Genomic DNA, 13,175 nt, shown 5'->3' with positions numbered 1-13,175 from the left:
CTTATTTAAAAGAGTTAACCTGTAATAGGTTTATTAAATTAAGCTATAAAGTTTCATTTCATTGAACAACCTATTGTCAAAATCTACTGCTAACTTCATTTACAACCAAATTAAATGAAGAAACTATTTCTTCAAAGTTGAATGTGAGTGCTTGCTGTTTTGTTAGAAGTTGAAAATGGCATGTCAATAGATCTGGCTAGGATCAGACCTCTTAAGCCTGTTTTAATTATGGGTTCTTTGCTGCTTCTATTTTATAATAATTCATGACTGACATTCAGACATTCATAGTAATTTTTTACCTATGTAATTTTTACATAAGGGTCTCCTCAAAATGACCTTAAGATGAAAGTCTCTAGGCATAATTATAGAGAGGAAAGAACTCCTGGCCTAGAATGAGTTGATAGGTTCCCGGAACATCTCATTTTCAAATTCTCCACTGAAGCACTGTGGCAGTTTCTCCTTTCTAGAAGCTTGAGAAGGTGCAGGAGGGGTGGGCACCAACATGATCACGTACACTGCACATGTCCGTTTCACTACTGTGTATCTGGAAACACTAGGGATCACGTCTGATAAACCACATACTTCTCCTTGGAGACCTGAACCCTCAGTCTGCCTTTGCCACCATACTTTCTTGAGAATTATTTGCCTATGGCTAGATATCATGTATCAAAGAGGACATGAATATTTACTATGCATTATTACCTTTGTGAAAGTAAAAACTGATTGACAGCAGGTTCTACTTTCCATAGATGCAGGTTTAAATCATGAGCTTTGATAAAGTGAAGCTAAATTCAGAGAGATTTATTAAAACTAAACTTGCTCTGATTGTGTGTTGTGTGTTGAGGTATACTGGTACTAGGGCTTGAACTCAGGGCCTGGGCTCTATCCCTTAGCTTTTTCACCTGAGACTGACATTCTACCACTTCAGCCCACAACTCCACTCCCAAACTTTGCATAGTTAATTGGAGATAGAGTATCAGACTTTGTCATCTGGGCTTTTTTTAAACTACAATCTTTAGATCTTATCCACCTAAATAGCAATGATAATGGGTGTAAACCACTGGCACCCAGCTATCTTTCTGGAATTTTAAAATGACATTTTTCTCCAGTATTTTGTGCCCTATCAATAATTCTTACCAACAATATTGCTTCCACAGTAAATGATATGTCTTACATTATATAAGCAAACTATTTATTTTTTATGTTTTTAAATTGTAAAAATACTATACAGAAGGTTACAGCTACATGAGTAAGGTAATGAGTACATTTCCTATCTAGCATTGTTACCTCCTCCTTTGTTTTTTCCCCTACCGGCCCTTCCCTTCCCACCCTCACCAACTCCTCCCTCCCCCGCCCCAAGTTGTAAAGTTCATTTTCAACATATTGTCTTGTATATCTCATTGTCCCCTCCCAAATTATATATATACAAGATACAGGGGACTGACATCAAAAACAGTGAAAACGGGTCATACCGTGGGGGAGGAACATACCAAAGAAACAAAAAAAAATCACATAGCACATTATAAATACGTTAGAAACAATAGCAAGAAAGAAAAAAACCAGTTATGTCCCTATCTTGGGGTTCATTTCACTCAACATCATCTTTTTTATTTATTTTTATTATGAAAATACTGTACAGAGGGGTTACAATTACATGGGCAAGATAGTGAGTACATTTCTTATCAAGCATTGCAGCCTCCTCCTTTGTTTACCTTTCCCATCCCTTCCCATCCTCCCCACCGCCACCCAATCCTCCCCTCCCCAAGTTGTAAAGTTCGTTTTTCACATGACAACTTGTACTTCTCATTGTTGCAACAGGTCCACCTGTATCCTTGTTTAAATGACTTGTTTTTCCCCTTCCCCTCCACAAATTATACCGACATCAAATACAGTGAAAGCAGGGGTTATATTGTGGGGGAGGGACATACAAAGCAACACTCAACATCATCTTATATGGTCATATGTACATAGCTTTTGACCTTTTCTGCTTATCCTAGACATATACTAGTTATTGCAAATTAGGGAACCATGGGACCTATGTTTCACTTAATATAATTTTTCCAAGCAAATTAGGGAACCATGGGACCTATGTTTCACTTAGTATAATTTTTTCCAAGTCTTTCCATTTCCTAACAAATGGGCAATGTCATTCTTTCTGATGGAGGCATAGAATTTATATATATATATATATATATATATATATATATATATATATATATATATACATATATTACATTTTCTTGATACATTCATCTACTGAGGGGCATCTAGGTTGGTTCCATATCTTAGCTATGGTGAATAATGCTGCAATAAACATAGTTGTGCTGGTAGCCTTATTATGATCTTGTTTGTGATCATTTGGGTAAATACCCAAAAATTGGATTGCTGGGTCATAGGGGAGCTCTATGTGGAGTCTTTTGACTTTTTGGAGCCTCCATTCTACTTTCCAAAGTGGCTGAACAAGTTTACAGTGCAGTAGCATTCCCTTTTAGCCACATCCCCTCCAGCATCTGTTGTTATTAGATTTCTTCATTATAGCCATTCTAAGTAGGGTGAGATGGAATCTCAGTGTTGTTTTGATTTGCATTTCTTTTATGGCTATAGAAGTTGAGGATTTTTTCATGTGTCTATTGGCCATTTTTAGTTCCTCTTCAGAGAAGTTTCTCTTTAAGTCTTTAGCCCACTTATTTTATCAGGCCATTGTTTCTTTGAGGATTTGTTGTTGGGGGATTTAATTTTTTGAGTTCTAAATATGTTTTAGATATGAGACCCTTGTTAGTTGTATGGCTAATGAAGATCTTCTCCCAGTCCGTGGGCTTTCTATTGATCTTGCTAGCTATGTCCTTTGCCATGCAGAATTTCTGCAGCTTCATGCAATCCCATTTGTCCAACCTTTCTTTGATTTGTTGTGTTTCTGGGTCTCTATTAAGAAATTTTTGGCCTGTGCTAAGGAGCCCTAGAGTTTCTCCCAATCCTCCCTGTAATGTTTTCGGGGTGTCTTAAGCAAACTATTTCTAATCACTGTTTCTTCATCTGCAGACAAACATTATCTCTAAGATAGCTTCTGATATCAGACATTCTCTAAGTCTAATGTTCAGCCTCTTTTGTGTGCTATATCTCCAGATGCTTATATAACGTTTCAAGTGACATCACTTGGCTTTGCCAATTGTTTCTCCCTGTTTATCATCACAGATACCATCCCCTGAGAGCTCCCCTGCTTCATGGATGTGGGTGACCTCTCCCAGGAAGAAGAGACCGTTCTACATCTGCTAGGAGCAGGCTAACAGCTGCTATAGGCCCAACCATTCTATCCTGTTGTCTGTGTTTGATCATCTGAGGATATAAACGGTGAGTTTGCTTTCTTTTCTTCACTCAGTTCATGTGCATTTCTTCCCACAGAAAGGAGAACCTGACTGCTATGCACTCTCCCTGGAGACAAGTGAGCAACTTACCTTCGAGATCCCCCTGAATGATTCAGGCTCCGCTGGCCTAGGAGTGAGTTTGAAAGGGAACAAATCCCGAGAGACTGGCACAGACCTGGGGATTTTTATTAAATCCATCATCCATGGAGGCGCAGCCTTCAAGGTGAGTAGGCATGTTCTCACAAGCCCAAGAGAGGGCTCTTGGGATTGGGACTGCTGTGCCACACATGGTTCCAGATGGAGATGATTTCTGTAGGCCCGAGCCCACTGACACTCTCCTGGCAGGTGCAGGAAATATGTGGGCGAACAGATCTGAGGGTCAGGTTTCAGTTTTCATGTTGGGGTGGGCTTTTATTTCCTAGAGATAATTCTACAAGCTCATCATGATTAACATTCGTTTTTGCATCTTTTGTTCTTATTACTCCACTAAGATTTTCTCTCAATCTGTAAGAGTTGAGCCTGAAAATTCACGAACAGAAAAAGAAATGTAAAACACAAATTGACATTATAGGCCACTCTGTGGGAAAATTTGCTTTAAGAATGAAAGCCCATAATGACTGTAGTATAAATTGGAGGTCATTTGTCATATTTTATACACTTGAAGATAACCATATAGCCATAATGCATATTTGCTATTGAGCACTTTGAGCAGTATATCTATTTCCAGGAAAAGGGAATCATGAGCCTACCCTTTCACAATGGAGTAAGCCAGATGAATGTAATTATTAACATAATATAACAGTTAATGGGATGTGTGTGTGTTCAAGTCCAGCTTCATCATTTGTTACTTGTGTGACACCATGACCATTTTCTCATCTGCAAGGAGTAATACTTGCTTCATAGGAGCCTAATTTTTAAATAATACAATGTGGCAAAAGGAAGAGGGAAATATGTTTGTACCCCATTCTTAAAATTATCCAAGTAGGGTCTGGAAAGGTGGCTCAGTGATAGAGTGCTTGCCTTGCATGCATGAGGCAATGGGTTCGATTCCTCAGCACCATATAAGCAGAAAAAGCCGGAAGTGGTGCTGTGGCTCAAGTGGTAAAGCACTCGCCTTGAAATGAAGAGCTGAGGGACAGCACCCAGGTCCAGAGTTCAGGCCCCACGACCATCAAAAAATAAAATAAAATAATCTAAGTATTGATAGTGTCTGCCCTTTCCTAAGTCCAGGCCCTGAAGCCCTACTTAGACTTTACAGAAATACCATGGGCTTGGTTGAAGTCTTTGTCTTCTCTTAAACTTACCACTGTTTTTCAACCTAGACATTGAGCTAATATCTTACTTTTAGAAAATGAGAGGAATGTAATGTGGATAGACCATCCTTCAGTTTACTCCATGGGTCAGTTAGCATTTTTCACATAGGTTGTAAAAATGAGGTAATCTATATCCATACTCATTTTTTCCCATGGCTCTTGCCACTCCTGGTGGTGGTGCTGGCTCTGATTCAGGCTGCTTGGTGTCATTATCACATTGTAGGTATTCATGCTCGTCACCAAGCTAAGTACTTCATCTGGGTTTTCTAATTTTGTTTTTCATATTTGTGTCATTTAATCAAAGGAGAAATTGCACATGACATCAATCACAACTTCTACAGAAGTCAGATACCAAGGAATTGTTTTATATGAAATTGGACTCCAGAGCCTGTGTTCCAACATTGCTGTGCACCAAGGGCTCTTTTATAGTATCATCCATCATGCTCCTAGTGAGCAGAGCCTTTTGCCACAGAATGGTCTTGTATCATGTTTGCCCTCCTTAGCTACACCAACTAAACACACCATATTTGAGGATAAGTCTTCAGTCTTATTTGTGGATACAGACTTGATAATATTCTTCTTATTCCCAATGACAAGTCTATTTGCAGAATTTACTCCAAGTAAAATTGAAACTGAGATGACTTTTGGAAATTAAAAGCAAATATCTTTGCCTTTTTATGAGCAATAACTTAAGCTCCAGCAGATATTGGCGAGGGGCTAAATATGTATATCTGTGTTTATGTAAGTGAGTGTCTCCTTACCTAAGCAGTTTCTAATGGTCCTGTTTCTTGCAGAAAGATTTCACTTTCCATTTATGTAAATTTCTTTCCTGACACGACTCTGCTGAGTCAGACAATCACACCATTAAAAACCACTGGACAGCATATTTATAGCTGATCTTAAACAGTAAGAAGCATCAATCATGAATTTAGCCTTGTTGTGAATGTTTAGTATCCATTTGTCTTGTTTACCTTTTGTAGTGCAAAGGATAGAGGCCTAAGTTTTGCTCACAAGAAAACTGATTCAGTGTGTTTATGTTTGGGTGTAGGGGAGGAGGTATAGGAAGGGTGACTGTCTTTCTTAGAGTTCAATAATCCACTGTTAACTCCTTAGAAAATTGCCACCTGTTCTATGATTCTGGATGATGTGTTACAAAAATTGTTTTGAGACTTTGTTCCTGTCCCTGTTGAGGAGATACAAATGTAACAGAGTGCAATACCCCCAGGGCTCAGGGGAGATAAGCCTTGGGAACATGCACCTTACCATCTGGCCCTAGTTTTTACCCAATATCAACAAAATAATCTTTCTACCAGAGCACAATTTTTTTTCTCCTAACCTTTCATACCACTAATTGGTTCTCAAGGTGTTTTCCCTTAAGGGAAAGTGGATTGTTGAACACTAAACTACTTTGAAAAGTATGACCAAATTCTTCCTGTGGAGTCAGCATGGTATATTCTTCTGGGGCTCCCAGTGGTACAAGCACAAGTAGGCTACCCTCCAGATATAAAACCCCCAAATGTCCTGAGTCTCACTGAGTGCCTGTCTTCCTTTCCTGCTTCCATCGCAGGCCACTGCTTTCTGTCATTTCATCCTTATTTGAGTTATAACTAATGGAGATGTGGATTTTTATTTATAATTAAGAACTTCCAGGTGCTCTAGGTTCCCTTAGACACAACGGAGATCCTGACCCATTTTACAGGAAAATTGAACTAATTTTTATTAGAATTATGCAAATACTTAATATCTCTTAATATTTGACTTTCAGGTTGCATATGAAGAATGAGTACCCATAAACTTGCTTCTGTTTGTCATGCAATTTTAAACAGATATGACTCTTTGTGGACAGCTGTGAACTATCTATGTGTGTCAGGCCATTTCAGGGACCAAGCATCATGACCATGAAAAACATAGTGCTCCTTTTCTTGGACTAAGGATGAGAATATGCTCACATAGTCACATCTGTTATGTATTTCTAGTTCTACTTACCTAAAATGGCCTCTAGAAACAAAATACATCAGCTACATGTGTTAATTTTTCCACAGTGGAGAGCTATGACTGGATTACATGTCCTTGAGGATGATTTTCTAAAATTTCACTTTTTGTGAAATGTGGTATTGTTGCTATTACATAAGAAAGAATTACTGTCTTCGTTCTGGTTAGGAAATTTCTTGAGAAAATATTACCCTTTCCTAGGTCCTGTATTCGCACAAAAGTAACACAAATAAAGTCTCTGTGGACACTTTGAAGATCTTAGAAACTTTTATATTCATTTGATAAGCAGTTTGAATTCTTAAGTTCAGTGGTTTCTCTTTGTTTTGACTTATTGAGCTGACTTAGCAAAAATCATTTTATATGTATTGCTTGTTCTCATTTAAACTGCTTATTTTCCTAGATAAATCACTATTACAAAACTAATAGGGCAGGAATAGTGATTTTAAATACTTAATTAAAAAAATTTAATCCCCAACTTTAAGCTTTAAGTATTATAAGAGCATACAAAGAATAAAAATCCCAGGGAGCTTGGTATGCTAGCTCTAGGAGACATTTTGTATTCAAAAATACTGATTATAGGAGTAAAATGTATCTTATTGAAACCCTGAGATAATAAGATAAAAATTAAAGTTTGAAGGAAGTTTTTGCTAAGGGGAGACAATGTCACATATCAGGTAGATAGATTATTCAAGGACTCAGAAAGAATGAATTTAAGAATGTTCTGTAAAAAAATTAATTAACCCTGTTTGTGCTTAATAAATACTACTTGATGATGATGAAATTAAATGAAAAAAATGCCTGCTATGGCTAATTGCAAATGTATGCACTAAGAAGATGAAATAGACATGATTTAAGTTATTTCATTCTTGTTTGCTTAGGAAATTTGGGATGATTCTTCTGAAAGATACAGGTTTTCATAATTTATACTATTTAGCAGTAGATAAAAATAATTTTAACAAATACAGGAATTCTCAATATTTTAAATTATGGAACTGAATTGGAGTGGGGGGGGACACTCCTAGCTGTAACATCTCCAAGAACAAGTCAGCTGATCGTGAATCTCGTGTTTTGTATTAGGGAGCATTTAACAGCATCCAAAACGCTGAAGAGGAGGAGTCTGGTTAGAGTTCCCAGTGTGAGCAATTTCCACCTCCATCTCTGCCACTATCTATAAATCATATGGGTATCTATAATTAATGACTCTAGAAGAAGGTAAAAGGGACAGCTTTTTAAGGAACACTAATGTTAAATGATTTCTTCAATTCTCCATTTTTCTTAAAATTGATAATGTTTTCTACTGGTAGAGGAACTCTGAGGGTCTTAGCTGGTAGTCCAGTCTTCCATCAGAGGGAAAACCTTGAATGATGCTAACAGCTTAGTTTGTGAATGGAGCCATTGCAAATCCTTACCTGTCAGAAGCCAAACATATTTCATTCCCAACCACAAAAATGTGATAGATTTTATAAGCAACTAAAAGTGGGAACTTTTTCTAGAAATTTATAATCACCCTGTAAAAATGTTACCTTTACAAAAAAGAAATCTAAATTAAATATAAGAAATATACAAATTTAATCAATTTCATTTTTATAAAAAAATTTCATTTTTATGAAAAGTCAATTTGTACAATTGGACTTATCATTTATGAATTTGTACAGCAGGAACAACTTTATAAAAATCCACTATTTCACTCACCAGGTACCAGTGGCTCATGCCTGTAATCCTTGCTCCTCAGGAGGCTGAGTCTAAGAATCACAGTCCAAAACCAGCCCAGGCAGAAAAGTCTGAGAATATTATCTCCAGTAAACTACCAAAAAGAAGAATCTGGAAGCTAAGCTCTGGCTCAAGTGATAGAGCCTTTGAATAAAAAGAAGCTCAGGGATAGCACCCAGACCCTGATATCAAGCCCCAGGATGGACATCACACACACACACACACACACACACACACACACTGCAATATAAACTTTCATCACTTTTCTTTCCATTTTTATCACTTATGCATTTTTATTTCAGATCTAGAAATGCAAATAAATGTATACTACGATGAGTAAAGTTTTGAAACGTATCATTTTGACGTGTATTTTGAGTGTCATAATTGGGCTTGAAAAAATAAGTTCATAACCTTACTGAAAATGATATAGGCCTTCACACTGATATGCTATAGTGACAGTGCCTTTGCTTGAAAACATTAACTCCCTAGTGTAGTTTAGGGGCCCATGTATTGGAGTTTTGGAGTCCATGAAGGTACAACTAATGAAACCAGTGAGAAGAGGGTTTCAGTGTGAGTCCTTCAGGTCATAGAGGGCGTGCCTGAAAGGGAATATAGCTTCTGGATTCTTCCTCATATTTTGTTTTGCTTCTGGGCTATGAGATGTGTGGTTTTGCTCTACCACACGCTCTAATCTAAATATATTGCCTCATCCTTAGTCTAAAAGCAACAGGGCCAATGATCATAGACTGAAACCTACAGAACTATGAGCCAAAACAAATCTTCCCTCTGTATCTGTTGATTACCTAAGTTGTGTGTTTGTTATAGCAATAGAAAACCAACATAGTTTTCTGTTAAATGCAATATTCATTTTCTTGCGATGAATGCTTGCATTTTACGTGCTGAATTTACATTATGGCCTAAGTTTTATTCTGGTCATTCTGGTGTGGAATTATTTTTATATTGATTGATTAAGAAATCTGAAAAAATAGAGAACTTCTAAGTATAGTATATCAAAAACAAACAAGTAAATAAATGACATAATACATTTTAAAAAGTTGGAAAGTTCTCTGAAATTGGGTAGGCATTCTTGCAGGATATTCCTGACTCATCTATAACACATATGCCTTAACAAGCTTTTATTTTTTAATCTGGTTTTCTAGGCCAAAGTAAATTAAGAATAGCAAATCAGGAAGGCAATAGGAAGAGATGGAGAGGAAACTAAAATGACAGGAAACAGAAAAAATGTAAAACAAGCACAGAATGTTATTACCGCATCATAAGCCATTGAATATTTGTAATGATTTCAAGTCAGGCCTTCTCCTGCTTCCTGCTGAGAAAATTGTAAGGTTCAGTATGGCTACAGTTGCAATATCTTTATGTATGTCTCATATTTTTTTCCAGGAGCTTTAAATGAAAAGAATTACTCTACAGTTTGAAAGCATTATATCAGAATGGTTTTGATTATGTATGTACTGATACTCTTAAAAAAATCCTTCAGTTACCTTAAAAATGTTTTAACTCACAGATGATAGGCTTCAGTATTGAAGTGTTTTGCTATGTAGAAATGGAATGAGGTTCTTAAGATGATAACTGAGTTAAATAAATAGATTTCAAATTTGATGATGGCTAAATAAATGGAAATAGAGCCAGTGTACAGAGAGTAATCAAGCTTCACTTACAGAGTTATGAAAGGTCTCTGTATATGGGCTGCCTATCAAAGGCCAACTCAGATTCATGAATCTCTCATAGGTATGACCTGCAAATTAAATACTTTGTACATTGTAGATGAAACTTACACCAGGTCCAAAGCATCTAATGGGAAGATTGGTCAAGTGACTCACTTTAACAAGAACTTTGTTGAGCCTGTACTGTGAGTTAGACAAAATACAATAGGCTAGAAACAGAAAACTTTAAATTTACTTGTTTTATGGTCTAGGATGTTAATAACATAATAAATTAGATATATAAACAACTCTAATGTGATAAAGGCATTGAATGACAAATATGAGAAGTATCGTGGGTGTTATGAGGGACAGTTAATTCTGCTGGAGAGAAAAATGTAAAGGCAAAGCAATGCTGAGCCTTGCTGTGAAGGACTAGCAGTTACTCACAGGTGCGCAGGAATGTAAGGAATATTCAGACAAAAGGAAGAATATGGGTACGGGTGCATGTACCAGAATGCAGTGTTGATCTTGGTCAATAGTCCTGTCCTTTGGGAAGCAGGACCCTCTTTGTATAAGAAATGATATTAGGACATATGTAAAATAAGCACTAGTGTAAGTGCGTGCTATACCATGAGAATATAGACACCTGTGGTATTGCCAGCTTCCATTTTTCCTTCTTTATATTAGAAGGTGTACTTTAAAAGCATCTTGATTTATTCACCATTGCTCTGGTTAGACTTAAATAATTCAATAAAGACTGCAGTTTTTCTCTAGGTTGATTTGGCTTCTAGTTTTTTTTTTCCAAAAAAAAATACAATAGGCAGCTGTCCTATAGTGATTTTAGAGTCTTGAAAAGATTTCAATGACAACTCCCTCTTACTCAGATATTCCCTTGCCCAGAGTTCCCTTGCTCTAGGGATTGTGTCTGATCTTTAGCTTGAAGTCAGGCCTTGGGACTTTGGTCCCTGGGTGTTAATAATATCCCAGGAGGCCTTACCAAGGTCCCTGTCAGAACCATGCATAGGCAGGAGCCAACATGTGGTCATGATTAATCCTCTCAACACCCTAAACTAATGCAGACTGGCCTTGGGCCCCAGCCAGCTATCCCTTGAAAGCCCAGACCACTTCCCCATGCTTCTCTCATATTTTGCAGATGCCAGTTTTTTGCCTTGGCTTTCTTACTCTCTCCCCCACTCTATGATCACTAGAACTTTAGTAGTGGTGCTTAAGACAAAATGTCCAATGAAGGCACATCAAGTCATGAAGTGTCACTGATTTGTGTCAGAGGCAGTACTCAGATATCACTGACTGTCAAAGACTGGTTATAAGTTCACAAGATTCCATGGAAGTCATTGCTGTGTTTCAAGGCACAGGAAATGTCCTGCAACTTACATGACAGCCACTCACTACAAAGAATTATCTGGCCCAGCTATGCAGCATTGGCGAAACTGTGGTGTTAATATATGCCTTATGGGTCTAAGAACCTATAAAGGTTAAGGATCAATACCAAAGTGACTGAAAATTCAGACTCCAGAATAATCCAAACCTAGTAGTTTAAATTGGCTCATAGGAACAGATCACAATTCATTTAACCTCTCTGGTGTCAATTTTTTCATTTATAAAATGGGGATAATAGTCTCAAATGCCTAAAGTTGCCAGGGTTAATCTCTTATTCTGTGAAAGATTTTTTCTATTTTTAAATATGATTTTATTGTAAAAATAGTGTACAGAGGGATTACAGTTACATGAGTAAGGTAATGAGTGTGTATCCTATCGAGTGTTACCTCCTCCTTTGTTTATCCCCTACCATCCCTTCCCTCCTCACCTCCCCAATTCCTCCCTTCCCTCCACCAAGTTATAACCCCTGTTTTTACGTATTACTGTATTTGATGTCAGTGCCCTGCATCGTATATATATATATATTTTTTTTTCTAATTTGGGGAGGGGAAGGGAAATAACAAAATGCTGAAATAAGGATACAGGTTGACCCATTGTAACAATGAGATGTACAAGACACTATGTTGAAAACAATCTTTTCCATTCTTTATCTAGAAGTTCATCTGCTTCAGTATCTTTTGAGTCAGTTTCTAGAGAATTATGAAGTTTTGGAGGAGTTACATTGCCTTGTTTTACCCATATGTCTTATATTTCTGTTGGGTGATTTGTGTATCTGTTGGGATGGATAGCTCTTACACTTTTTTTAAAATACGTTTTTTTATTGTAAAAATACTGTACAGAGGGGTTACAGTTACATGAGCAAGGTAATGAGCATATTTCCTATCAAGCATTGTTACCTCCTCCTTTGTTTTTCCCCTCCTGTCCCTTCCATCCCATGTCCACAACTACCCACCTCCCCACCCCAGCTTAAACTGCAAAGTTCGTTTTTCAACATAGTGTTTTGGACATGTCATTGTTACAGTGGGTCAACCTGTATCCCTATTTAAGCATTTTGTTTTTTCCCTTCCCCTCCCCAAATTAAAGAAGTGTATATACAATATGCAGGGCACTGACATCAAATACAGTGAAAACAGGGGTTATAACTTCGTGGGGCAAGGGAGGAGTTGGGTAGGCGGGGAGGGAAGGGATGGTAGGGGATAAGTGCAATGACTATACAGAGTAGAAACATTTTAAATAATGGCTACTACTATTTTGTATGCCCTTGAACATCTTTAGAACTGTGATTTTAGAAGCATAATAGGTATATGCCCTTACCCTCAGAAATAAGAAGAGCTAGCTGTCAATTTACCGTGTTTATCTGAGGTAAGTTTTTATATCTCTTGCATAGTGGGGGGTAGTGTTTACAACACAAAGTTATTGGGAAAAATGAGGAGGAAAAAAGTATTGGAAATATTTGTACAAGGAATGGCTTATATTAGGTGTTCAGTAGAAGATAGGATATGTAATGCTCCATGACTTCTCTGTCTGGATTTCAAGTAGTGTTCTCTTCAAGAAGACATCTGAGATATATTGCCCTCTCTGGTTTTGAAAGTCTTGTCTCCTTAAAACATTACCCCTGTGGGGTCATTGTTATCTATGAAGACAGACTGGTCTAATTAATAAGATCATTGTTGCCTTAAGGACTTGGACCAATTCTATGCCAACTCTGACCTTAATGGGTGGAGCAAGTCCTAATA

The 13,175-nt window shown here is 37.3% G+C and overlaps 1 protein-coding gene across 2 annotated transcripts in view; it reads left to right on the top strand.

Moving 5' to 3' along the window:
* The window catches only part of Pard3b (par-3 family cell polarity regulator beta), a 990,481-nt gene that overhangs the window by 535,824 nt on the left and 441,482 nt on the right, over positions 1–13,175 (top strand). For both annotated transcript variants that reach the window (XM_070018756.1, XM_070018767.1), the window contains exon 11: positions 3,400–3,585. In XM_070018756.1, the coding sequence (XP_069874857.1) occupies positions 3,400–3,585 (186 nt within the window). The remainder of the gene's footprint in view (positions 1–3,399; positions 3,586–13,175) is intronic.

This window comes from Dipodomys merriami, unplaced genomic scaffold, assembly GCF_024711535.1.
Source record: "Dipodomys merriami isolate MVZ:Mamm:240054 unplaced genomic scaffold, mDipMer1.0.p SCAF_1, whole genome shotgun sequence".
Taxonomy (NCBI): Eukaryota; Metazoa; Chordata; class Mammalia; order Rodentia; family Heteromyidae; genus Dipodomys; species Dipodomys merriami.
The sequence above is the reverse complement of the archived record's forward strand: the minus strand, read 5'-3'. Positions and strand labels throughout refer to the sequence as shown.